The 23,269-nt window shown below is 43.4% G+C and overlaps 1 protein-coding gene across 2 annotated transcripts in view; it reads right to left on the bottom strand.

Moving 5' to 3' along the window:
- Positions 1 to 23,269, bottom strand: part of spns2 (SPNS lysolipid transporter 2, sphingosine-1-phosphate) — a 147,428-nt gene that overhangs the window by 21,783 nt on the left and 102,376 nt on the right. For both annotated transcript variants that reach the window (XM_064980791.1, XM_064980792.1), the window contains exons 6-11: positions 16,058 to 16,200; positions 15,725 to 15,877; positions 15,395 to 15,584; positions 12,392 to 12,457; positions 11,097 to 11,195; positions 6,511 to 6,674 (exon numbers count right to left, since the gene is read on the bottom strand). In XM_064980791.1, coding sequence (XP_064836863.1) covers positions 6,511 to 6,674; positions 11,097 to 11,195; positions 12,392 to 12,457; positions 15,395 to 15,584; positions 15,725 to 15,877; positions 16,058 to 16,200 — 815 coding nt within the window. The remainder of the gene's footprint in view (positions 1 to 6,510; positions 6,675 to 11,096; positions 11,196 to 12,391; positions 12,458 to 15,394; positions 15,585 to 15,724; positions 15,878 to 16,057; positions 16,201 to 23,269) is intronic.

Raw genomic sequence — 23,269 nt, forward strand, 5'->3', positions numbered from 1 at the left:
GCTCAGCGGCATATCCAGAGGTTGTCTTTGGGAAATAGTGCTGCCAGCATTGCTGCAGAGGTTGAGGGGGGGGGGGGGGTCAGCCTGTCAGTGCTCAGACCATACGCCGTACACTGCTTCAAATTGGTCTGCATGGCTTTCGTCCCAGAAGGAAGCCTCTTCTAAAGATGATGCACAAGAAAGCCCACAAACAGTTTGCTGAAGACAAGCAGACTAAGGACATGGATTGCTGGATCCATGTCCTGTGGTCTGATGAGACCAAGATAAACTTATTTGGTTCAGATGATGTCAAGCGTGTGTGGCGGCAACCAGGTGAGGAGTACAAAGACAAGTGTGTCTTGCCTACAGTCAAGCATGGTGGTGCTAGTGTCATGGTCTGGGGCTGCATGAGTGCTGCCGGCACTGAGGAGCTACAGTTCATTGAGGGGACCATGAATGCCAACATGTACTGTGACATACTGAAGCAGAGCATGATCCCCTCCCTTCAGAGACTGGGCCGCAGAGCATTATTCCAACATGATAACGACCCCAAACACACCTCCAAGACGACCACTGCCTTGCTAAAGAAGTTGAGGGTAAAGATGATGGACTGGCCAAGCATGTCTCCAGACCTAGACCCTATTGAGCATCTGTGGGGCAACCTCAAACGGAAGATGGAGGAGTGCAAGGTCTCTAACATCCACCAGCTCTGTGATGTTGTCATGAAGGAGTGGAAGAGGACTCCAGTAGCAACGTGTGAAGTTCTGGTGAACTCCATGCCCAAGAGGGTTAAGACAGTGCTGGAAAATGATGGTGGCCACACAAAATATGGACACTTTGGGCCCAATTTGGACATTTTAATTTAGGGGTGTACTGACTTTTGTTGCCAGCGGTTTAGACATTAATGGCTGTGTGTTGAGTTATTTTGAGGGGACAGCAAATTTACACTGTTATACAAGCTGGACACTCACTACTTTACATTATAGCAAAGTGTAATTTCTTCAGTGTTGTCACATGAAAAGATCTACTCAAATATTTACAAAAAAGTGAGGGGTATACTCACTTTTGTGATATATATATACACAGTGCCTTGCGAAAGTATTCGCCCCCCTTGAACTTTGCGACCTTTTTGCCACATTTCAGGCTTCAAACATAAAGATATAAAACTGTATTTTTTTGTGAAGAATCAACAACAAGTGGGACACAATCATGAAGTGGAATGACATTTATTGGATATTTCAAACTTTTTTAACAAATCAAAAACTGAAACATTGGGCGTGCAAAATTATTCAGCTCCTTTACTTTCAGTGCAGCAAACTCTCTCCAGAAGTTCAGTGAGGATCTCTGAATGATCCAATGTTGACCTAAATGACTAATGATGATAAATACATTCCACCTGTGTGTAATCAAGTCTCCGTATAAATGCACCTGCACTGTGATAGTCTCAGAGGTCCGTTAAAAGCGCAGAGAGCATCATGAAGAACAAGGAACACACCAGGCAGGTCCGAGATACTGTTGTGAAGAAGTTTAAAGCCGGATTTGGATACAAAAATATTTCCCAAGCTTTAAACATCCCAAGGAGCACTGTGCAAGCGATAATATTGAAATTGAAGGAGTATCAGACCACTGCAAATCTACCAAGACCTGGCCGTCCCTCTAAACTTTCAGCTCATACAAGGAAAAGACTGATCAGAGATGCAGCCAAGAGGCCCATGATCACTCTGGATGAACTGCAGAGATCTACAGCTGAGGTGGGAGACACTGTCCATAGGACAACAATCAGTCGTATATTGCACAAATCTGGCCTTTATGGAAGAGTGGCAAGAAGAAAGCCATTTCTTAAAGATATCCATAAAAAGTGTTGTTTAAAGTTTGCCACAAGCCACCTGGGAGACACACCAAACATGTGGAAGAGGGTGCTCTGGTCAGATGAAACCAAAATTGAACTTTTTGGCAACAATGCAAAACGTTTTGTTTGGCGTAAAAGCAACACAGCTCATCACCCTGAACACACCATCCCCACTGTCAAACATGGTGGTGGCAGCATCATGGTTTGAGCCTGCTTTTCTTCAGCAGGGACAGGGAAGATGGTTTAAATTGATGGGAAGATGGATGGAGCCAAATACAGGACCATTCTGGAAGAAAACCTGATGGAGTCTGCAAAAGACCTGAGACTGGGACGGAGATTTGTCTTCCAACAAGACAATGATCCAAAACATAAAGCAAAATCTACAATGGAATGGTTCAAAAATAAATATATCCAGGTGTTAGAATGGCCAAGTCAATGTCCAGACCTGAATCCAATCGAGAATCTGTGGAAAGAACTGAAAACTGCTGTTCACAAATGCTCTCCATCCAACCTCACTGAGCTCGAGCTGTTTTGCAAGGAGGAATGGGAAAAAATTCAGTCTCTCGATGTGCAAAACTGATAGAGACATACCCCAAGCGACTTACAGCTGTAATCGCAGCAAAAGGTGGCGCTACAAAGTATTAACTTAAGGGGGCTGAATAATTTTGCACGCCCAATTTTTCAGTTTTTGATTTGTTAAAAAAGTTTGAAATATCCAATAAATGTCATTCCACTTCATGATTGTGTCCCACTTGTTGTTGATTATTCACAAAAAAATACAGTTTTATATCTTTATGTTTGAAGCCTGAAATGTGGCAAAAGGTCGCAAAGTTCAAGGGGGCCGAATACTTTCGCAAGGCACTGTATATGGAATGCTTGTTTGTCAACGTGGAAAAGCTAGGGCTGACCCCATTTAGTCGACTGGTCGATTGTTTGGTCGATATGTCAACCGGGATTTCTTTAGTTGAGCAGTAGCACATTCTTTTTTTAAATATATCATGGTTTACAAGGAACCTGTCTGATTCGCGCCTGAGGGGACTAATCCATTGTGGAGGCTGTGGGGATGGCACAGTCCATCACTCTAAGACCCACGTGAGTATAACCAATGAGGAGATGGCATGTGGGTATATGCTTCTATAAACCAACGAGGAGATTGGGAGAGGCAGGACTTGCATCACGTTCAGCGTCACAAATAGAACTGACTTCTATTTTAGCGGTTGGCAATGCAGACGCTCATTGGCACGCGCACACAGTGCGTATAACTTGTATGTGCAAATTGATTTTTCAACGCTCACGCACTTAACGTGAGTGGTCACTGCTTGCGCGCGCCAACGAGCGTCTGCGTTGTCAAGCGCTAAAATAGAAGTCCGTTTAGAGCAGCACCCGAAAAGTGTGGATGACTGTTTGTTTTGACCTTTTATGGGTATGAGATGCCACAGTGCTAATGCCCTCAATGTGTGTGTGCTTGGTGTGTTTTTGTTTGAAAAGAGAGTTGGAGAATTTGAATGCTTGGGCGTTAAATACATGAGGGGTGGTAGCTCATGAAAGGCAAAGTAAGCAAAGTGTAATAATGTGATGGCTTGTGGAACAGCTTGGGTCAGCTCTGCTTCAGATGGACAGAGCACTTTGCTCTTTTAGCTGACAGGGTGGAGTGGAGGGCACTATAGCGACAGTGTTTCTATTGGCCAGGGGACTCTCAGGGGGAGACCTGAGGCGTAGCAGTTAAGAGTGTTGTGCCAGTAACCGAAAGGTTACTGGTTCAAATCCCAGAGCAAGCAAAGTGGAAAAATCTGCTGTTCTGACCCTAATAACTGCTCCCTGGATGCCAATGATGTTAATTAAGACAGCCCCCCACATCTCTCTGATTCAGAGGGGTTGGATTAAATGTGGAAGACACATTTCAGTTGAATACATTCAGTTGTGCAACTGACTAGTTATTCCCGCTTTCTCTGGCTCTGCATCTTGTTTGACAGGCCTGGCATGGCCTACAGGTTTAAGGAAAAGAGTTGCAGCATCCTCTCCCTCTCAGCAAATGACTGCATATATGACTGGACAAAGTCATTGATCATGTGACACCATTCATTCCTATGTGAAGACTCAATAGGGAATTGAAACCAAATGAAGTCGGATGGAGACATAACATGCGCAGTTTGAGCTACTCCAGGAAGTGAAATTGCAGGCTGGCTCAGTGCTGCCCCTTCTCACTGAGTAACTCAAGTTGAAGGCTGACCGGGTTACTGCAGGCTGCCATTATCAACTAAATTATGCTTATGTGGGAGTGAACGTTATTTATAATAAGGGTGACATGGAGAAAATTGGACCTATCTGAAATGGTCCAATTTCCCTTCAGGAAAATATATTTGATCTAAACCCTCCCTGAACGCTTGAAAAAGAGACCCTCCTTATACCCAAAATAACAATTAAAACAAAGTGAATAGCAGAGAACATGTCTACCGTTTACACAATTTTTTTTTGACAGAACAGAGCCGTAGATATGCAATTTTAGAAACTGTTCTTCGTCCTGTAAGCATTACATGGCAACGCAGTAATTTTGATAGCACACAGGGCTGCAGGCCAGAAGGTTGTGGGTTGTCCTTGGACCACCGTGGACAAGAGTAGGGATGGAAATATCTCCTTTATAGTAAAAGCATTGAATGAATCTCTCATCGTATTTGCAGGTTCGAAGAAAATATATATTTATATATATATATATTTTAAATATATATTTTTTTATAAAATGTCATGCAGTTCTACATCCATTTTTCTTTTGTCTTACATCATTGGCAAGAAACATATTGTTTTTAATAAAATTAATTATAGTAGTAGCAAGCTATCAAAGTTGGCCTCAGGTCCTCCTTCTCATCTTTGCGCTCTCCTTCTCAAACTGAACATGACATAGCCTATAGGCTAGTCCGCGTGCAAGAAAGTACAAAAACGACAAAATTGGAAGAAGCCTTTGACGCTCCTCCTGAACTGCCACCGTAGGCCTACACAGCACAGCCATTGGTTAGGCAGCACACACAACAGTTTTTGATCAGCAAGAGCAGAGCAGGCCAGGGCTCAGGATTGGAATACCCATTGCAGTGTGTAATACAGAATAGTTGTATTTACACCATCCCAGCAGCTATACTAGAAATATAACTTTACTCTGTGGTTCTCCAAGCATGCACTTTGACTACTATAGCCTATAGGCTTTGGATCATTTGGGGGAGGCAGGGTAGCCTAGTGGTTAGAGTGTTGGACTAGTAACCGGAAGGTCGTTCTGCCCCTGAACAGGCAGTTAACCCACTGATCCTAGGCCGTCATTGAAAATAAGAATTTGTTCTTAACTGACTTGCCTAGTTAAATAAAAATAAATAAAAAATAGTCTATAGGCGCACCTGATATTGCGCACCCTGCGGTGAATCAGCGATTCAGCAGGCACACATAGCTTAATAAACAACTAATTCTAAAACACTGATAGATATTGAAATTTCCTCAATTGAATGACCCTCCCTTAGACTAGATTTAATAAATACTAACACCTTTGACTGAAGTTGAAAAGCAAGACCCTCCAGGTAACCATTCTGTAAATTTCAAACCAGCACTAACTTCTTCTGTGGAATCATATAGTAACCAAAAAAGTGTTAACAAATCTCAATATATTTTATATTTGAGATTCTTCAAAGTAGCCGCCTTGATGACAGCTTTGCACACTCTTGGCATTCTCTCAACCAGCTTCACCTGGAATGCTTTTCCAGCAGTCTTGAAGGAGTTCCCACATATGCTGAGCACTTGTTGGCTGCTTTTCCTTCACTCTGTAGTCCAACTCATCCCAAACCATCTCAATTGGGTCGAGGTCATGTGATTGTGGACGCCAGATCAAATAGATTTGATGTCTTCACTATTATACTACAATGTAGAAAACAGTAAAAATAAAGAAAAACCCTTGATGTCCACACTTTTGACTGGTACTGTACATCTGGTGTATCGGAAGCACTTCTTGGTACCATTGTTGACTTTAAATATATTTATATATATTTAGATGAAGATTAACCACGAAGATTGTCATTTTTCCATTCACTATAATGGGGAATCGTTTTCTGCTAACAATGCCAGCAGCGGTTGACCTTGAACGTCCATTGCTTCAATGAGAGAGTCTAGTTGTTGTCTGCTGCTCCCAACTGACTCTAGCCCTTTTTGTCAAGGATAAAAGCCTGGAACAATCTCTCTCCACTGACCCTGATCGCTTCGTCTCTGTTTACCTCTCCGGGCGATTCAAGCGTTACGGACTTTACATTTCCACGTGGAATCACGACTTGATTGTCTTACAGAATGGACAAAAAATATAAATGAAACTTTTGATGTGTGTGTCTATTGTACCCCTTGTGGGGAGTGTATACCCCAAAAAGCAGACTTGACATGTTGGAGAAATTAAGCAAATAAGAAGAATTATGGATGGTACATGAATGGACATGTAAAACCTTGATGAAAGTTAGCTTTACAGAGAAATTTTCAAGATGATCAGATGTAAGGTGCATGTTTTACAATGACCTTTCCTAAAAAAAATTTATGGATTTGAGGTTGCTTTGCCTATTGTATGAAGCACTGATTGTAAGTCACTCTGAATAAGAGTGTCTACGAAATGCTTAAAATGTCAATGTAATCTAGGTTATACAGAAGCAGGCCAAAAAGAGACTCACTGTTTCTCTGCTTTGTCCCTGTCGTCGAGGAAGAAGAGGGCGGTTGCCAAGAAGAACATGCCACCCAGGACGATGACGAAGGGACAGAGCATGAGGGCATAACCCAAACTGAGGAACTGCCATAGCACCGACCTAGTGTAGCTCTTCTGGAGGGCGTCCGATATCTGGACACACACACACACACACACACACACACACACACACACACACACACACACACACACACACACACACACACACACACACACACACACACACACACACACACACACACACACACACACACACACACAGAGAGAGAGAGAGAAAAACAACAGTAAAGGAATACGGATATGCTATAGACATTATGCACACTCTTGTGTCTTTCCAAGTCACCAATAGTGATCACTAATATTACTATTCGGGCCGGTTTCCCAGATCCAGAGAAGACCTATTCCTGTACTACAAAGCATTCTCAATGGAGAATCTCCATTCAATATTACTTTTTAGTCAAGGGCTTATCTGTGTCCAGGAAACCGACATATACCGTTTCTGCATCAATCCTAGTGCTTGTTACCATTATAGTGCATTGCATAATTACAGTATGTGTGACTCATTTAGCAAGAGATTCATTTGACTCTTATGTAAATTTATCAAAGCAGAAAAAAGCTCATCTCTGGACAGCACGCTCAGATCTTGCGACAGACGCCAAAGGCTACAAGGAGTAGTAGTAGTAGTAGTAGTAGTAGTAGTAAGTTACTACAAGGAGTAGTAGTGAGTTACATGAGTTCCTCTGACTGCTACAGGGCAAATCCATACATATCGTCCCCGATCCATTAGGCAAATCAATAATGCAAAGTAACACACTGAACCAATGAATATCTCAAACACAAAAAGGAGAAAATGTTACAAAACACGCATACACACACCAATGTCTCTATAAGTGGATATTCCAAGCAGCGTATTCAGTAATTTCAAGGTTAGAGTAGAGTTCTCCAGAGCTGAGTGTTGCCCTGGTCCGTCACGCAATGTGCTAAAGAAAACAACAGCTGGGAGATAGTCTTACTAAAGTGCTGACACACACACACAAACTGTGAGTGCAGGTTGGCCAGTGTTCCTCAAAGTGCTGTGGAGAATGGCAGAACACTCACTCCTGCCCTGACAGCCCAGGTCCCCTGACTTGCCTTTCTTAATTTCCCCTGAGAGGATAAATAGTTAGATTGAATTGAAAAAGGTAAAGACAGACAGGCATGAGGCTGGTATTCCCTGTGACGACTGACAGGGCCTCTCTCTCTCTCCACCCACCCGACTGACAGGGCCTCTCTCTCTCTCTCTCTCAGAGTGTAGGTGGGTGTTATAAGAGTGTGCATGTGAGAGTGTATGACTGTATGCATGCACAAATGTATGTGTGGGCTAAAAATACATAGTGCATGTCAAATTATCCATTACAAGGCATTTCTTGCAAGATTGCAGGGAGATTCGCCACCCACTCTGCCTCTGGCCATTTGCCACACACACACACACACACACACACACACACACACACACACACACACACACACACACACACACACACACACACACACACACACACACACACACACACACACACACACACACACGTCTTTACACTTGTTCATTATATTCCTCCCTGAAGCTATGGTTTGTATTTGTCAGCCACTCTGGCCTATGTGCTGGTACAAGGGGGACTATATACTGTGGATGAATGGCTTGTCACTCAATAAGAAGGACCAGTACTGCAGGATACAGTGGGAGCCCAGTTAATTTTAACACACAACCTCCATCAATATACAAAGGCAATGCACTGTGGCTGCTTCGGTTCACGATCCTCTGAGGGCACGTCTCTAATGCAGGTCTAATATTTGGGTCTTGGGCAGCACAAGTACTTGTAAAAACCTAATTCTGCACCAAGTGGGTGGCTCAAGGCTGCTTTATTCTGCAGTTGCTAAGCGATGAACGGCTGACATGTTTTCCCGTGATTTCAGATCTGCAGACTCTGTTCATCCTTGTGGTGGGGGGTGGCGGGTGTGGAGGCAGGAGGGTTGTGGGTTGGTAGAGTGCGTCATGATGAGCCCATCACACCGGCCTGCTAAATCTCCGGGCCAGTCAGAGATAGAGGAGTCGCTGCATGGTGACGCATTCAGGGCATTCTGGGCCTGGTCTCCTTGGTCTGGAGGTCAGCGACATTCCGAGAGGGATGAATCACAGCAACCTGGTCTCAGAGCATTTTGTATTATTCTTTACACGCTCTGTGTGAATTAGTATGATAGGTTACATTTTGCATGGTATGTATTACATTTTGGATGTCCATCATCCATTTTGTATGATATGTTACAAATTATAATTTGTATGATATGTTACGAATTTACAAAATGTACAACATGTTAGAATTTTCAAAACATATGACATGTTACAAATTCCAATTTGTGGTGGCTAACATTAACGTCAGCTAGGCTAGGGGTTAGGGTTAAGGTTAGGAGTTAGGTTAAAATGAAGGCTAAACACCAGCCTCAATGTCAACAGCGAAGAGGCGACTCTTCCCAGTGTCTGTGTTCTTTTGCCCATCTTAATCTTTTATTTTCAATGGCCAGTCTGAGATATGGCTTTTTCTTTGCAACTCTGCCTAGAAGGCCAGCATCCTGGAGTCGCCTCTTCACTGTTGACATTGAGACTGGTGTTTTGCGGCTACTATTTAATGAAGCTGCCAGTTGAGGACTTGTGAGGCGTCTTTCTATTCTGGTTAGAGCCAGTTTGCGCTGTTCTGTGAAGGGAGTAGTACACACCGTTGTACGAGATCTTCAGTTTCTTGGCAATTTCTTGCATGGAATAGCCTTCATTTCTCAGAACAATAGTAAACTAGCGAGTTTCTGAAGAAAGTACTTTGTTTCTGGCCATTTTGAGACTGGAACCCATAAATGCTGATGCTCCAGATACCCAACTAGTCTAAAGAAGGCCAGTTTTATTGCTTCTTTAAACAGAACAATAGTTTTCAGCTGTGCTAACATAATTGCAAAAGGGTTTTCTAATGATCAACTAGCCTTTTAAAATGAAAAACTTGGATCAGCTAACACAACGTGCTATTGGAACACAGGAGTGATGGTTGCTAATAATGGGCCTATGTACGCCTATGTAGATATTCCATAAAAAATCTGCAGTTTTCAGCTACAATAGTCATTTACAACATTAACAATGTCTACACTGTACTTCTGATCAATTTGATGTTATTTTAATGAACAAAAAATGGCCTTTCTTTCAAAAACAAGGACATTTCTAAGTGACCCCAAACTTTTGAACGGTAGTTGTATATACTTTTCTCCCCCTTCTTAAATAACTGCTGTACCTGCTGTTCCACAGCCCCGTCTGTCACTGTTCTGCCTGTCCCCAGTGAATCCCCAGGCCTGAGTTTGATTCTCTAATCAAGACCGCTGTTGGCTCTTACTGAGGACAGTCGAACAACAATGTGAAACCACTTCACTTCATGGCATAAGGTCAAGTGAAGCTTTAGAAGCACATCTTTGGCTAATAGTATATTGTGTAAGTTATTCAGTATTGGAGGAGATAAGTAACTTATTCATACCGAGATAGGCAACTCAGGGCAGTCCACCTCATCCTTTACCCCCTGTCACACGTATTTAGGCATGTGGTCACACTGTGTGTGGGGACACAGTGTGTAGAACCTCCTAGCTCCCAGGTCGACCACAGTGCAGCATACCATGCCGAGTAGAGGGGCACTTCCATTGGGTTACTGTTTAACTTGGAAAGTTCTCCTCCGATGCTTTCTCTCCGGAATTACTCAAATGCCAGTTGGCAGCTTGGGGAGAAATGTGTTACCCCCCTTCTGGAATGGACTTGGAACGGTATAGTAATGTCATGGACGCTTGGCATATCTCTTTCATCTTGGTGAAACGTTCAGAAAACACGCCCGGAACTAGTGTCATCATGGCCACTGATAGGATGGTATAGGAGCGGGGGCTGAAGCTATTGTCTATGCAAGGATGCAGTGTAAGGCCAGGCATTTAGGAGACCAGAGGGAACACTTAGAGAGCAGTGTGTGTCCTTGAGAATGTGAGTGCCAGTAAGAGCCATGTTCACTGGTTCTGACTACTAGTCATAATGGTGTCCCAATGGGAACTGGGTTTACTGGAAAGTGGGTTGGCAGAAATTAGCAAACGACTGGCGAAGTGAAGTCACATCTCTGTTCACTACAAGTCCTAATGGGAGTTTTGTTAAAAGCTGTTGTGGTACCAACCTCATTTAACCTTGCAATGGCAGAGTTAGACAAAGGCTACTAAAACGCATCAAGTGATGAGTGAATAGTGTGAATGTGTTATGATACATATACAGTATTGTATGTAACAACCTATTCATCCACACTACAAGACTATGGATCCCAAGTAACTCTGACACACAGTACTCACATATAAATGCACACACACGCAAAAGCATGCATACACACGCAAACGCATACACCCACACCCACACCCACACACACACACACACACACACACACACACACACACACACACACACACACACACACACACACACACACACACGCAAAGAGAGCGAGAGTAGAGTAGTCTTACCAGGCCTATGAGGTATGGGCTTCCAGCATCCCCCAGGAGATGGGAAGTGAAGCCCTGGAAGGCAACCGCTGTGGCCCTCCGAGTCGGAATGACAACATACTGCAGAGAGATGATAAGATCAGATGAGACTCGACTTGACTGGCTTCTTGTGCAGACATTTATTTAGCTTCACCATCACATATAAAAAAAAATATCGTCAAGGTCCAAATTCAATCACATAAGATATAACACATCATCACATAACAGAGAGAGATGGAGAGCGAGTTGAAACGAGGGCAGAAGTGGTGACTAGGGATGTAGAAGGAAGGATCTATCCATCACAGGAGGTTGATGGTACATTAATTGGGGAGAACGGGCTTGAAGTAAGGTATGGAGCGGTATAGGTGGAATGGTATCAAATACATCAAACACATGGTTTCCATGTGTTTGATGCCATTCCATTTGCTCTGTTCCAGACGTTATTATGAGCCGTACTCCCCTTAACAGCCTCCACTGCTATCCATACATCCATCCATAGTAAAACAACAACAATTTCAGGAGACCTAAATTATGCAAGTTCAGTCCACCTCACTGCCAAAGGCCTCCAGGCTTGTCATCTCCAGCTAGATTAGAACTGTGTGTGTGTGTGAGTCTAACACACGCACACACACAGTAAGTGCTGTATGGTAAGTGCTGTCCAGTAATTGCTGTATGGGCCTCTGCTCTGCAGCTGACTGTCCTGTCTCCTCTCCCCTACCCTCTGCAAGCTAACTCACCAGTGTGTCTATTCTAACAGGCAGATTCATGAGTTTGGCTGGTCCTTTCACTTCACAGGAAGTCCCATTTCATTTGGCTCACACACGTAAACAAGTTCTAAGCTACCCTCCTAGATCATTTCTTTGGGACTTGGGTTCAAGTACTATTTGATACCTTTTCAAATAAATGTTGTGTTAACTTTAGCCTGCCTGGAGTTCCAGATGGGTGGATTTGCAGTTCTGCGACTATTGTATTGGTTCCATTGCACCAGGCAAGCTCAATGAAATAGTATTTGTCTGAAAAAGAGCTCTCCCATGCATTTAGTCTTTCCATGAGTGGTGTATGCATCATGCAGGGTCAAGGGCATAATTATGATGACTAAGCCCCATCCGATATATACAAAGCTCCCTGTCCCTGTTACAGTCATGCATTTCATAACTCAAAATAAGAAACTCAAATTGCACCAGAAGAGATAACCACCCTTTATTACAGTAGTGCAGTATTAGACGTTTCCAGTGGTAGGCAACAAAGGATAAGTATAGTTTTTCCTCAGTACATACCATTAAAATGTCTGCCGTGATGGCCCAGTTCAGAAAAAGCAGCGTTTCCCCTATGAAGATACAGACCTGAAAAAGAGAGAGAAAGAAAGAGGGATATTAAATACCAACCATTAGGACTGTCTGATCTGAGTTTCACCCTGCACGGACTAGGCCACAGCCAATGAGAGTGAAAGAAGTGAAAGTCAAAAGGTGTCTCTTGTTTTGCAGATATCGGAAAACACAGGGAATTAAAATGCTTCAGTTGCTGTGGTCTGTCTGGAAACATGCTATTACGCTGTGCTCACATTATACAGGGATGGACTGCTTCATTCTGTGCCAATTGAACTGGGGTTAAGTATAAAATTGCACCCTATTTACTATATAGGGAATAGTGTGCCATTTGGGATGCTAGCCTAGGTGAGCAGGGAACCAGCGCAGAATGGTATGGAGAAAGTGATTGCACCACCTATTCACTTTATAGTGCACTACTTTTGGCCAGAGCTTCATGGGCCCTGGTCAAAAGTAGTGCCGTATATAGAGAGTACACTTTTACAAAAAAGGGTTCCAAAAGGGTTCCCCACCTGTCCCCATAGGAGAATCCTTTTCGGTTCCATGTAGAACCCTCTGTGGAAAGGGTTCTATCTGGAACCAAAAAGGGTTCTCCTATGGGGACAGCCGAAGAACCCTTTAGGTTCTAGATAGCACTTATTATTTTCTAGGAATATAGGGTTCTATTTGAGACGCACCTAGTCTCTGTAAATGTCTGTCAGCGAGGCTAAGTGTATATTTCCTCTAGTGGACAAAATGTTCTCACTCTTCTGGTCTCACAACAACAGATCAACTCAACAAGGGTTCTCACAAATTAACAAACATCGAGTCCATATCCCTGGCTCTCACTTTGTAACAAATAACTTAAAATACAGATATTGAATAACATAGAGGGTCTTGACATTCAGGAGAATGTGTACATAGTCTCCTGACATCTCCAATCAAAGCAAGCCCTGAGCAGCTGGCAGGGCTGTGTGGCGACACAAAAACTTTCTAGTAATAGATCCAGAGAGATTTGGTTGCGACAGAATCCAATGTATCGTGGTTGGCAATGGAGGACTGGAGGATCTATGTCCAACTGACACACACACACACACACACACACACACACACACACACACACACACACACACACACACACACACACACACACACACACACACACACACACACACACACACACACACACCAGGGTTTAGATTGACACTCTGTGTCTGGAAGTAGTGCAGACTGTTAAACTGCCATTCAGACACCGTGACTGACACACAGCCTCCTGGGAAACAGAAACAGAACCTCAAACGAACTCTCCTCAGATCAGCCGGCCAGCCTGCCTGTGAGGCAACAGCTGGCTGGATCTAGACTCCAAATCACACCCCAAACAGACAGAGAGACAGACATGGCCGCTGTGCCCTGTCTCACACCACTGGGGTGTCACTATCTTCAACACCACATCTGTCAGTGCTTAGCAATGTAACTTGAGTTGTCACAGTAACAACCAGCATAAAACAAGAGGATATTTAATATGTACAGTTGTCTGGACATATCAGCCATGAATACTGCCCTGAACTCCAAGCCTGTATCATACCTCTCTACTGATGTTTGTCTGGCTGCCCTGCTGCCAAGGTGTCCTCATACCTACCTGAAATATGCTACCTCTCTATGGAGGCCTGACACATAAAAATGTAGGGCAGACCTGCTCCTGACCTGTAAAAGTGAACTCCTGTTGGGATTGTTGACTTCATATGAACCCACACAGAGCCCAGTAAATGGGCAAGAGGCACCTACCCAGGCAAAGAGACACACTGGTCTGTAAATAATGAATAGTCTAGCTTACTCTGGGATAGCTGTCCTCAGAAAGAAGCCATCTCTTAGCCTAGTCCCAGATCTGTTTGTGCGGTCTTGCCAACTCATATGCGTAACACTGGCCATAAGAGTCGGCAAGACAGTACACAAATATCTGGGACCAGGCTAGCCAAGGCCAGGGGTTTACACTGTGTCTATCAGGTCAAAAGGAAACGGACCCACAGGCCAGGGGCCCGCGGTGCTACGGTGGGAATGCACAGGGTGTTTGCTTGTTTAATTGCCATGTAAAGCAGGAAAGAGTGCAGCTTTTAACAATCGCTGCACCGGACAGGAACAATGCACTGTGGCATTTTTTTGTGACTCACAGAGAACACATTTTACGCTCTTATCAGAGACAAAAGAGTAGGAACTGACTTTCAACAACCTGAGCAACAATAATGACGAAGATGGAAAATATCCGAATTCCCATAAACAGGTTGGTTTGCACAGTCTTCCAGCCAGAGAATGTGACCTTGTGTACCATTGGAATCTGGCTGGCCCTATATTCACAAAGAGTCTTAGAGCAGGAGCGCTGATCTAGGCTCAGAGGGGTATACTACAAAGCGGGATCAATAAGTTAGCCAGCTAACTTTAATAAACAACCAGAAATAACTATTGATTTTCTGGTTTATTATGAAAGCTAAACTTAGATATATGTGTTTTTGGTTGTCGAATCAATTAGACCATGCAAATTTCAATCTTATCTTTCTACAAAATAAGAAGTTATTTCAGAATATTTAGGCAAGTTAGCTGGTTGATCCTGCTTTGTCATCAAGCCCTCAGGTCTCCTCTGTCCATATAACCATATTCATTATCATCTAAAAAGGTGAAACTGATCCAATCGAATGTATTAATAAAGGTCTTTTTTACATCAGTAGATGTCACAAAGTGCTTATACAGAAAACCAGCCTAAAAGCCCAAACAGTAAGTCTAGAAGCACAGTGGCTAGAAGAAAACTCCCTGGATCAGAACTCCTACTCTGAAACGCTTTATGAATTCAGGCCCAGGCAGTAATGGTATGATACATATTTGAAGCAATGACAGTAATGGTATGATACATATTTGAAGCGATGACAGTAATGGTATGATACATGTTTGTGAGTAAAGACAGATTTGTAACTAGACCACTCTCACGTAAGCTCCTATGATGCTCTTCTTGGCCACAACGAAGATGAGGCAGACAAAGATGGCTGAGCCCAGCATGCTGACGGCACACACCAGGGGGTCCGCCCGCTCAGTCTTCTGACGACATAGGCGGGTGGTGGCCGCCCCGATCACCACCCCCAGCAGCCCCGTAACACACGTGATCGCACCAAAGATCAGACTGCACAGAAACCAGGGGGAGATGTGAGAGAGAAGCAAATACATTTCAGATCACTAGAATGAATTGTTATTGGACAGCAAGAGGTTATAAATGAATCAGATCAGGTTAATAAAACGGAGAACTCAAGATTAAACTCTGACCTGTCCTTGCTGCTGCAGATGTCTTTAGTGCAGGCCTCTGCTGTCTTCTGTACCACCTGAGCCCTGAATAGGTAGAGAGGGATCCACATGCCAAATGCCCCTGTGGCAAACGACACCGCAGCAGACGCCAGGGAGGAGAACACATAGCTACGGCTAGAAGGGAGGAACACACACAACACCATTTAGACAGTTATTTATTTACCTGCAGTATGCAATCTCAGATGCTGAAGGACAAAAGGAAAGGATCTAGCAGTATTCTCTCTCTGTCTCTATCTCGCACCACATAGATAAGAAAAGGTACAGCAGATGAATGGAAGTTAACTGAGGTTTTACTTCTTGGCCAGGGCCTTCATGTCACAGAGCCAGGAGGTGCGATGTTTGATGCGCCCTCCTAGCTGGTCAGCATGTCCTCTCTTTGGCTCAGGCACGAAGAACAGGATAAGGGTCCCTGCTGTCATCCCCAGCACTGGAGATACCTATAGACACAACACAGTGACTTATGTGGACAGGCATCCCATACTGAAACCTACAGACAGAACACGGTGGCTTATGAGGAAGTTACTGTGCCTGTAAGAATACCAGATACATATAAAGGCACAGATACAGGATAGCTATGTAAGGAAATCTGGGAGGGATGTCTGGTACCTACTTTGCAATGTCAAAATAACAAGTGCTTTTATAAGTGCATGTTGAGTGACTGCAGAGCGGTTGCATTGTGTCTTGCGATATGCTTGGTGTCCTGTACAAGCCCCCTAGGTCTGATAGTGTTTAGGAGAGGGAGTCTTTTTCCTCTCTGAGAGCTCAGTTCTTTGTGTGATATGTGCCATTGCAGCTACTAGTCTCTCTGGCAAGCCTCTATTATCGCCATCATCTTTTATAAGACTCACTGCATTGAGCACACACACACACACACACACACACACACACACACGCTTGCCCGCACTCACGCAAGCAAGTACGCATGCACACACACACACACACACACACACACACACACACACACACACACACACACACACACACACACACACACACACACACACACACACACACGGACTGAGGGAGAACGAGAGACAAAGAGAGAGAGAGTGTGTTTGTGGGAGTTGTTTGTCATTAGGCTGGGCTGCCCACATGAAAGAGGTGAGAATAAACACAGTACTCATGGAAGAAAAAACAATTCTGTCTGCCAGATTAAATCCACCGCAATATTTTTTACAACTTGTTGTAGAGGCACATCCGTATTCGGAACCAGCCTGCTGATGCAGTATGTGTGTGTGTTTGTGCGTGTCTGTGTGTGTGTGTTTGTGCGCACCTGCCTGTGTGCATGCCTGAGCACGAGAGCATGGGCATGTTTTCGTAGGATTTTTTCATGTTCTCCAAATATATAATATCTGCAGCAGTCTTACCGCATAATTCAGTATAGAGGACTGTATCACTGCCTACTGAGGTGTTAGCAGTAATAAAGACTTCCTCTGCTCCGTCACATGAGAGTATTCCATCCAATGCTATGATACATCCTCAGTGCCACAGCCAGTCCTGTAGCACCTCAGTGGATCGCATGAAGCAGTAAAGTACAAAACCAGACAGAATCTCAAACCAAGCATTTCGCTACACTCGCATTAACATCTGCTAACCATGTGTATGTGTCAAATAAAATTTGATTTGATTTGATTTTGAAATAACAGGTTGATTTTCACAAGTTCACACTTGCACATTCTTGTCTTATTATCATATGATAATTAATTTAGATGAAAGCGGGGCCTTGTAAGTCACTATGGCCTCCGACCCTGACGCTATGCCAGTGGAATACCATGCTGTAATCAAGAGGTCAAGGGTTAGGTTGCAGGTCCTAGTCGGTCTTTCCTGCCAAGAGTGTGAGGGTTGGGAGGGCTAGGCCCAGTGTATGAGGGTTAGCTGTCCTCACCACTACTCCTAAATCCTCTCTATCCATCAATCTTGAGGGTTAGAGGGTAACTATTCAGAAACTCTATCTCACTATAGTACTGTGCATACCTTAACTATACACCCCTTTCCTGCCCAGTATGTGAAGGTAAGGGGGTTAACTATTGAGCAAATCTGCTATCTATCTCTCCCTCCCTGTTAGTTCTCTACCTTCTCTATATCCCCCTCCATCCATCCATCCCTCCCTCCACCCCTCCAGGAAGGCGGCCAGTCCTGAGCAGCTCCGGGGAGTGGAAAACAAGCGGAAAGCGGTGCAAAGTGTTTTTTCCTCAAAGCAGGATATGGCTTCTGGTAAGAAAGGCTTTTCATGTGTTTGTTGTTTTTCTCTGTCCGAGCAATGGCGGACTGGAGGTGATTAATCATATTGTCTGTGTGTCTGTCTCTCTCTGTCTTGTTTTATTGGAGGGTCAGCATGACAACTTCGACTGGAACAATCCTCCTGTCCCTCCTTCCCCACAACACTTAGTTTTCCAGACATGTTCCTACTCCCTCAAAGCAATGGGACACATGGATTTCCCGTTTACCCAAGGCAATAGAGCAATAGAAATATTTTATATGTTGGTGTTCTGGAAGGGATTGTAAATGCCCTCCTTAAAATTTCCGTATAACATTCAGTCCTTGGTGATTGTTTTCAATGTCAGACGACTTATAAATGTTAATGTGAGGAGGAGCTGTCACATAAGGACTTTAACTGGTCAGACTCACGGCAGAGGCCTCCTCCATGACTACTGGTATGGGCTGTTGTAGGATCTGTTAACTGTGCTATTGACTGTTAAAATGTTTTGGTAAGAGTCCTAAAAGTGTTTCAATTGAACTATGCAATAGAATGATGGGAACAGGAGTTCTAAGGCTCTAACAAACCTAACATAATAGTAAAACTTAGCACTGGCGATAGTATTATAGGTTTGGGGGTGTGTCAGAAATATTATAGCTATTTTCAGAAACAGAATTATGGGCGCAGTAGCTGGCGGTGGCATGAAAGGGCTGGGTGTTGATGAATAAACAAGTTGTGGGTGTGTCGAGGCTTGGCCCCTCACTGGCCAATCAGAACATAATCCATGGCTAAATATCAAATCAAATTTTATTTGTCACATACATATGGTTAGCAGATGTTAATGCGAGTGTAGCGAAATGCTTGTGCTTCTAGTTCCGACAATGCAGTAATAACCAACAAGTAATCTAACTAACAATTCCAAAACTACTGTCTTATACACAAGTGTATGGGGATAAAGAATATGTACATAAAGATATGTGAATGAGTGATGGTACAGAGCAGCATAGGCAAGATACAGTAGATGGTATCAAGTACAGTATATACAGTGCCTTGCGAAAGTATTCGGGCCCCTTGAACTTTGCGACCTTTTGCCACATTTCAGGCTTCAAACATAAAGATATAAAACTGTATTTTTTTGTGAAGAATCAACAACAAGTGGGACACAATCATGAAGTGGAACAACATTTATTGGATATTTCAAACTTTTTTAACAAATCAAAAACTGAAAAATTGGGCGTGCAAAATGATTCAGCCCCCTTAAGTTAATACTTTGTAGCGCCACCTTTTGCTGCGATTACAGCTGTAAGTCGCTTGGGGTATGTCTCTATCAGTTTTGCACATCGAGAGACTGAATTTTTTCCCATTCCTCCTTGCAAAACAGCTCGAGCTCAGTGAGGTTGGATGGAGAGCATTTGTGAACAGCAGTTTTCAGTTCTTTCCACAGATTCTCGATTGGATTCAGGTCTGGACTTTGACTTGGCCATTCTAACACCTGGATATGTTTATTTTTGAACCATTCCATTGTAGATTTTGCTTTATGTTTTGGATCATTGTCTTGTTGGAAGACAAATCTCCGTCCCAGTCTCAGGTCTTTTGCATACTCCATCAGGTTTTCTTCTAGAATGGTCCTGTATTTGGCTCCATCCATCTTCCCATCAATTTTAACCATCTTCCCTGTCCCTGCTAAAGAAAAGCATGCCCAAACCATGATGCTGGCACCACCATGTTTGACAGTGGGGATGGTGTGTTGTGGTTGATGAGCTGTGTTGCTTTTACGCCAAACATAACGTTTTGCATTGTTGCCAAAAAGTTCAATTTTGGTTTCATCTGAACAGAGCACCCTCTTCCACATGTTTGGTGTGTCTCCCAGGTGGCTTGTGGCAAACTTTAAACAACACTTTTTATGGATATCTTTAAGAAATGGCTTTCTTCTTGCCACTCTTCCATAAAGGCCAGATTTGTGCATTTTACGACTGATTGTTTTCCTATGGACAGAGTCTCCCACCTCAGCTGTAGATCTCTGCAGTTCATCCAGAGTGATCATGGGCCTCTTGGCTGCATCTCTGATCAGTCTTCTCCTTGTATGAGCTGAAAGTTTAGAGGGACGGCCAGGTCTTGGTAGATTTGCAGTGGTCTGATACTCCTTCCATTTCAATATTATCGCTTGCACAGTGCTCCTTGGGATGTTTAAAGCTTGGGAAATATTTTTGTATCCAAATCCGGCTTTAAACTTCTTCACAACAGTATCTCGGACCTGCCTGGTGTGTTCCTTGTTCTTCATGATGCTCTCTGCGCTTTTAACGGACCTCTGAGACTATCACAGTGCAGGTGCATTTATACTGAGACATGATTACACACAGGTGGATTGTATTTATCATCATTAGTCATTTAGGTCAACATTGGATCATTCAGAGATCGTCACTGAACTTCTGGAGAGAGTTTGTTGCACTGAAAGTAAAGGAGCTGAATAATTTTGCACGCCCAATTTTTCAGTTTTTGATTTGTTAAAAAAGTTTGAAATATCCAATAAATGTCGTTCCACTTCATGATTGTGTCCCACTTGTTGTTGATTCTTCACAAAAAAATACAGTTTTATATCTTTATGTTTGAAGCCTGAAATGTGGCAAAAGGTCGCAAAGTTCAAGGGGGCCGAATACTTTCGCAAGGCACTGTACATTTGGGATGAGTATGTAAACAGAGTGGCATAGTTAAAGTGGCTAGTGATACATGTATTACATAAAGATGCAGTGGAGGATATAGAGTACAGTATATACGTATACATATGAGATGAATAATGTAGGGTATGTAAACATTATATTAGGTAGCATTGTTTAAAGTGGCTAGTGATATATTTTACACCATCAATTCCCATTATGAAAGTGACTGGAGTTGAGTCAGTGTGTTGGCAGCAGCCACTCAATGTTAGTGGTTGCTGTTTAACAGTCTGATGGCCTTGAGATAGAAGCTGTTTTTCAGTCTCTCGGTCCCAGCTTTGATGCACCTGTACTGACCTCGCCTTCTGGATGATAGCGGGGTGAACAGGCAGTGGCTCGGGTGGTTGTTGTCCTTGATGATCTTTATGGCCTTCCTGTAACATCGGGTGGTGTAGGTGTCCTGGAGGGCAGGTAGTTTGCCCCCGGTGATGCGTTGTGCAGACCTTACTACCCTCTGGAGAGCCTTACGGTTGTGGGCGGAGCAGTTGCCGTACCAGGCGGTGATACAGCCCGCCAGGATGCTCTCGTTGTGCATCTGTAGAAGTTTGCGAGTGCTTTTGGCGACAAGCCAAATTTCTTCAGCCTCCTGAGGTTGAAGAGGCGCTGCTGCGCCTTCTTCACGATGCTGTCTGTGTGGGTGGACCAATTCAGTTTGTCTGTGATCTGTATGCCGAGGAACTTAAAACGTACTACCCTCTCCACTACTGTTCCATCGATGTGGATAGGGGGGTGTTCCCTCTGCTGTTTCCTGAAGTCCACAATCATCTCCTTAGCTTTGTTGACGTTGAGTGTGAGGTTATTTTCCTGACACCACACTCCGAGGGCCCTCACCTCCTCCCTGTAGGCCGTCTCGTCGTTGTTGGTAATCAAGCCTACTACTGTTGTGTCGTCCGCAAACTTGATGATTGAGTTGGAGGCGTGCGTGGCCACGCAGTCGTGGGTGAACAGGGAGTACAGGAGAGGGCTCAGAATGCACCCTTGTGGGTCCCCAGTGTTGAGGATCAGCGGGGTGGAGATGTTGTTGCCTACCCTCACCACCTGGGGGCGGCCCGTCAGGAAGTCCAGTACCCAGTTGAACAGGGCGGGGTCGAGACCCAGGGTGGTTGCTTTAAGTTGTGTATTTACAGTCTTTTATGTACTGCATTGTCATCAACTCCAATTCGAATGTTAGTCTATTATAGAATTTTTACATTTTAGCAATGACATTTTAGTAATTTAGCAGATGCTCTTATCCATAGCGAGATACAGTTAGTGAATGAATCTTAAGATAGCTAGGTGAGACAACCACATATCACAGAAAGTTCTCCCTCAATCAAGAAGTTATCAGCAAAGTCAGTGCTTGTAGGAAAAGTCAAGAAAGTAGATGGCTCTAGCTAGCAAAAGACAGTACTAGACAAACTTATTTTATAGTTATATCTCCTGGAGAGAGCAGGGGTCCTCGAGCTACAGATTATAGTCTAGTTCGCTAAATAGCCTGCCCCATATTAGCTAAATATTATATGTTTTCAGTCCACATTGTTCTAATTGCATTGCTACAATATGGAAATACATTGTTAAACATACAGTGCAGTGCATTCAGAAAGTATTCAGGCAAATAGCTTAGGCTACAAGCGGATTCAGCACCAAGGACAGCAATCCGGAATTCCCGTGATTTGGCAGTTAGGTCCAACAGATGAAAGTTGAAAATGCAATATTTTTTTATGATAAAGGAAAAATAATAAGCAGGCTATTGTAATAACTTGATGTTTCTAAACAGACTTCCTACAGTCACTGACACCTTTCATTCAATGGGCATCGCACATAGGCCTAATGAGTCCAAACTTTTCAGACGCTGTGTGGCCAAAAATAACGTCCAATATATAATATATATATATATATAAAAATGGGAATGTCTGTTGACTGCTTTGCTGCTCATGAAATTTATATTTGAGATTTTCCTGTGTTTTATATACTTTTCCACACTATAAGGTTAGAATAATAATGTGAAATTGTGAATGATTATAATGCCCTTTTAGTGTAAGAGCTGATTGAAAAGACGCCTGAAATTTCAGCCTGTTTTGGTGGGATGGAGTTTTGGCCTTCCATGTTGACATCACCATGCGGTAATTTACTTAAATAGACCAATAAGAAAGAGAGTTACAAACCTCTCTGCCAATAACAGCAATTTTTTTGTGTTTTCCCATTCTCACTCAGACCACTCCCAGACAGTCCTACTAAAATTCTTGCTTGAGAAATTCCTCTCTGCTAAGAAGCTATTTTTGTTTATTTTTGACCATCATAATTGAAAACAATCACAGTAAGGTACTTAATTGTCACCCAGAAATGATTTGATATGGAGATAAAAACGGCTACATTGGACTTTTAATAAAACATTGGTTTTAGGCTACTGATTAGACTACTGCGCCTCAGCTGGCAAAATGTATACCATAACCAAGTGCGTTACCGCTAAGACCAGCATTTGGTGAGTATTAAAAATCACCAGTAGCACTGCTTGAAATTGGCACAATGGCATACGTTTTAAGGACACCACCTCAAATATTTCCATACCTCCCTCAGCACAAGCAAGCTGATAAAAGACAGGAGAATCGCAGAGCG

The sequence above is a fragment of the Oncorhynchus masou genome, chromosome 12 (genome assembly GCF_036934945.1).
Source record: "Oncorhynchus masou masou isolate Uvic2021 chromosome 12, UVic_Omas_1.1, whole genome shotgun sequence".
NCBI lineage: Eukaryota > Metazoa > Chordata > Actinopteri > Salmoniformes > Salmonidae > Oncorhynchus > Oncorhynchus masou.